Source organism: Thalia democratica, chromosome 1, assembly GCF_965202585.1.
Source record: "Thalia democratica chromosome 1, ktThaDemo2.hap1.1, whole genome shotgun sequence".
Classification (NCBI taxonomy): domain Eukaryota; kingdom Metazoa; phylum Chordata; class Thaliacea; order Salpida; family Salpidae; genus Thalia; species Thalia democratica.
Window position 1 is genome coordinate 77,123,533 of NC_139165.1, and position 5,433 is coordinate 77,128,965.

The 5,433-nt window shown below is 28.4% G+C and overlaps 1 protein-coding gene across 1 annotated transcript; it reads right to left on the reverse strand.

Moving 5' to 3' along the window:
- Nucleotides 1-2,079: 2,079 nt before the first annotated feature.
- Nucleotides 2,080-3,995, reverse strand: LOC145844639 (uncharacterized). The gene is made up of 2 exons (XM_082952042.1): nucleotides 3,900-3,995; nucleotides 2,080-3,530 (listed from the first exon to the last, which is right to left on the reverse strand). The coding sequence occupies exons 1-2, from the start codon at nucleotides 3,966-3,968 to the stop codon at nucleotides 2,688-2,690; spliced, it is 912 nt and encodes a 303-aa protein (XP_082808168.1). The 5' UTR covers nucleotides 3,969-3,995; the 3' UTR covers nucleotides 2,080-2,687.
- Nucleotides 3,996-5,433: the final 1,438 nt, after the last annotated feature.

A 5,433-nucleotide genomic window follows, 5' to 3' on the forward strand; every position in this document is an offset into this window, starting at 1 on the left:
GAAACATAAATTAATAAAAAGACTGACCAGTTAGATTAGTTAGACTTTTTTTAATTAAAAATTACCCGTAATTTTTTTTTTGTTTGTTTCCTACCTTAATTTTATACAAAACATTATATTAACCTTTTTTTTTATATAACAAACTTTGTTTTTTTTTTAATAAGCCTGGAAAATAAGTTCACAGTAGTATTAAGAACCTTCTGTAACGTAATTTAAAATAGGCGTATAAGTTGTCATTTCAAAACAACCTTCTTCTTCGTAAATGTATCATTTTTCAAGTGTCTTAAAACTTTTAACCAGTTAAATTAAAAAAGAAATATTATAAATTACTTTTTATGATTTAATTTATCTAATAAACTAAAAAACCACATACTAACTATTACAACATGTCTGCGCAAAAAAGATTAGGCTAATCATGCTATTCTTTTAAATCTTTAATAGCAAAATTTGAGGTTTTAATAGGATTTTTAGATACAGTAGTGTAATGAAGTCTGTATACACTAGACAAATTTAGTCATAAGTAACTTTTAGCTCAACTGTTTAAGAAATAAATCTTTACAACTTAAATTTTAGGTATTTTCATTTTCAATGAAGTGTTTTTGTTACAGTTTTATAAAGTAAAAGTAACGTTAAAATATTTCTGCAATAACAAAATTCTGTATGAGCAGAAACAGAATTTAAAATAACTCAAAATAAGTTTTAAACATTTGCATTTTTAATCATTCCCTGTCACTTTAAACGTTTTTCAACAACTTCAAACTAAATTTGACCCCATTCAAAATACCATCAAGTGAAAGAGCACGATTGAGATGTATTACAGGGCAGATGTTTAGTTGACAGGCAAACAAGCTTAAACCCTTTGTTTAACTCTTGAAAAATTATGAGTGGCATGATGTGAAATCATTACTAGCTGTGAGTAGACTTGCTGATATGTTTTGAAACAAGCAATTTTACAGCTTAAATTTTAAAGCTTTGTTAAATATTTTTGTAAAACTTTCTTGTATTATGTAAATAATATTTCTGTTCTAAAAATATACTTCCGTAAATGTACATGTAATAAATGTTATATACACTATGATACTTAAATATAGATTTTCTAATCTATAAGTCTTTATTAGTTGTACAAAATTTAACTAAATAACGCATAAAGTGCCTAAGTTACAGCTAACTTTCACTATGATCATTTTTTAATTATACAGTAACCCCTTAACAAAAACGCCACTCAGTTGTTGTAATTTTTGTGAATAAATGTTTATGGTATCTATCGTTACCTTATCTGAATATTATTTGGGTGGCCATCTAAACATGATACTTTAATGTGAGCTACTCAGATGTTATCATCTGCATTTGATATTGTCTAATCTTCAATTTGGTAACTTTATTTAGGTAAATTTTGTTTTCGAATATAACAAAAAGGTGCATATTCTACGAAATGATTTTTCAATACATATTTCAACACATAAGCTTTCTAAAAATCTGAAATGAAACTTTTTTAGGTTAGATGAAAAACATAAAAATATAGGTAAAAAATAAGATAGAATTTTTTTTTAAAGTAGATATATAAAAATACTTTTGTTTTTAATTATCTAGTATAAATATCTTTTTATCTTAAATACAAAACTAAATAATAATACTTTTTTCAAACTTGAAATTCTTAAACATTGTTTATTAGCTGCCAGTGGCGACGAAAGCTGACATCGCATGGGGTCAATATAAATTATTATAAAAAACTTTTTGTTAAACGAAATGTTTTAATCATACTTTGAGCTTGAATACAAAATTGCATTCGAAGTAGTTTGAACTGCTAAGCATCACCTATTTATTTATCATTGGTCGCTTCTGATAGATACTTTTTTTTATCTTTAAACCTAAATAACTACTTGTTAAGCGCAAAAAACTAAGTAAGAATTCTTTTTAAAGCAGTTTTGAAACTTTCTTTCTTTTATATTTTAAACATAATAAAGGCAAATAGGTACAAATTTTTCATAAATAAGTTTATTTTTTGAAAACGAAATAGAATAAACTTAGTTCATAGTTGCATAAACTGATGATACAATTCAACTTATTATTTTAGGATTAAAAGCAGATTTTATTCTAAAGTAAATATTTTCTCATACAAGTTATATATAATCTTCGAAAATAAGTAATTCACTGTCTTCTAACTAAATATACTCGAATGACATAAGTATTACATGCTACCGGCCATAAATCAAATTAATGTCTCATTGCTATAAAAACGTAGTTTCCAATAAATAGAAACGAATTTATTTAACATTGATTGATTTGACACAAAGAGAATTATCCTTTTGAGAAAGCAATATTTCACTATTGTTGTTTTTAAATCGTTTATTATTTTCATAAGGTCTCTTAAACGAGTTGACACCCTATAAGATGGATTTATTGCTAAAAAAATATTTTTAGGAAAACAAATATTTTAAAAACTTTCGAAATAATTAGAAAAGAAAACTAAAGTTATTAAAACTTTTCATAGATTCAGTTGTAAACATCTGTTCTTACTGAACTGAGTATAATTTCTTTTATTGTGATTAATCACAAAACAATAGTTAACATAGTTAAAAAAAATAATTAAAAAAAATATCTTTGCTAATGCAAACTTTGAAAAGTCTATTAGAAAACTGTAATTTTAGTTTAAAAAAGCCTTACAATATGTTTAAAATTTCCACAGTTTAGCTGAAAACATTGTTAAAAGGTAGATAGTAAGGAGAAAAACCGGGTGCTCGAGTTTGCATCATGGGATAACCTCCCTTGTTAAAAGCGTAAGGAGCGTTTCCGTACAACGGGAAACCCCCTAAATTGTTCTGAGCTGCCAACTGCATTGATGCGAATGGATTCTGCTGACCTTGCAACAAACTGTAAGCTGATTGGAGCATCTGGTTCGTTTGCAAGCTGCTGATTGGTGGATATGACGGTTGTTGTGACGTCATAGCGTGCGTTTGAAGATGGGAGAGAAGTTGGTCGGAAGTGGAAAACTTCTTGCCGCAAGTGACGTTGTTGACCATCCAGTTGCAGACGTGCTGGGAACTTTTCAGTTGATCTTCGATTGTCTTCATGTAGTAATGCATCGGATTCATCATCTGCATTTGGAGTTGCGCCTGCTTCAGCAAACTTTCATTCAGCTTGTAGGGCTGCGGAACTTGCGGGTTTGAAGAACTGCTGAAGTTTTCGCTTGATTTCCTCTTTACTTTGTCTGTAGGTGTTTTAACTTCATTCAGCCTTTGTTTTTTCGGCGACGGCGTCGTTTTAACAGAAGAGCAACTGCTGGAAGGTCGCTTAATCACTTTCCTTTCAATTTTTTCTGCCTTAGACGCCGTGCTAAGAACGTCGTGCTTTCGGCTAGGCAATGGCGCATTCTCTTTTGGCGCTTTCGGCTTCGGGACTGCTTCGACTTGCTGCTGCTTGCTGATCGCGCCGTAGCCGCTGATTCTCGGCTTGAAGCCGGAACGCAAGTTGCTTTCGATGGCCAAGCAAGTTTGAGCGAGTAGAGCCAACGGAGACTGCTTCAAGTTGATCTGTTGAACATGTTTAACATTAAAAGTAATTGTTTGTTGTATATGGCGACGGCATGCTAAGATTGTTACTGCAGGCAAATTTAGTTTTAAAATCTCTAAAGATTGTAATAAATTTTATTTGATAAAATGAAATTATTTTTAAAATTTTGTAAAGCTCTAAAACATTTCTTATTAAAAGAGCTTTGTTTGGTTGAAAAGCTTGTTCTGAACTATTTCATCTACATTGTAGAAAGACAATAAAAAGTGTTTATTTTAGTTTTTCACGGTAAATCACAAACATTTGTTTATAGTAAAAAAGAGTTTACACAAACATAACTTTCGTGTGCAAAGTTAAACAATAATATCAAAATTACAAACTTTTTTACAAACCTCAGGCTTATCTTTATCTGCATGCTGAAGATATTTGTTGTATGAAAATCCTTTTTGGTTTGACGACATGTTTTTGAATAAATCTTTTTTTTTATATACTCTGCGAAAAATTTTAATAATTCAATACAATCTATTGCTCAAGCAAAAAAGATTTTATCATTCAGGTTTATCATGCTATACTGCTGTAAACACATTTGTATAATTATTAGCTACAACTAAGTTACTTTCAATTCATTTGAAACAGTTTACTCAAATTTTAACATTAAATTCACTAGACTTAAACATACACAAAACTTTATAACTATCAATTCCATTTACTATTAAACACAAAAAATAAAATCTGTTAAGCATATTTGCATATTACAAAGCATGTTCAATAATGACAAAAAAATCATAGTCCAGCTCTATTTACAATAGATTCACACTAACTAAACTTACAGCTATAAAACGTACCACGATTATGCAATACTTTTTTGTTCATTTCTCTCGTTTCGTATTTTCAACTCTAGCACGCCGCTTGCGGATTCTGAGGATTTTCAAAATATTTAAATTTTACTGGAAAGCTTTCTCGTAAAACGTAATAAAACTAAGTTCATTACACTTATAACATTTTAAAGGTTTTACGAGCAATGTAGTGAAAGTTTTGATTTTATGATCTAGAAAATTACCAGTTGTAAAGGGGCATTAGCTTTATTTCTTAAAACATTGTGTCTCTTTTAAAACTTGTAAAAATAACATTAAAAAGTAATTTGAAAACTATAGGAAGTAAAACACACACCTAAGATATGTAGAAACATTATACTAAAAAAAAATATTATTTTAGCTAAAATAAGTACTTGTAAGTTTTTTAAGCATATGTGTTAATTGTTTGAAAAAGCAACTCAAAAAGTAGTTCCGCATACTTTAAGTTACCTAGTTACAACAATACAAACGTCGTTTATATTTTAGCTTCTTAATTTTTTACTCAACAATTCTTGATTTAAAAAAGTTGTTTAAAAAAAAATGTTAAAACTTTGCGTATTTTGTTTGTATGTCACTATTTATTAAAATATTTACTCCTTTTAAAAATGTTGATCAAAAATTTTTTAAAATACTAACTTGTTAACAGTAAGTAAACATGTAGCACACGAGCCATGTAAAAATACATTTTTTATGCTCTTCTTTGCTTAAATTTGATCTGAAACTGTTTGATTTCCACCGCAAAACAATACTGCTTCAGAATAAGTCATGTATAAAGAATAGTTTTAAAGCACAATTCATAAAAATGAATACACAACTTAAGACAATAATAATAATTAAAGACCTGTTTTAAGACTGTAAAAGCTAAGTAAGTGCTTACCTCATAAAACGTCTTAAACAGTAAGAAAACTTAAATTTAAGTGACTTTTCTAGATGTTTTATACAATATAAACGGCGATAGTGCTGGTAAAAACTGTTTTTGACAAAAAGTAAAAGAGTAAAAAGGATGAAATAGTAGTTCATATTACAAGAAACTTGTAAAATTAAAGTAATTTTTTTTATTTTTTAACAAATA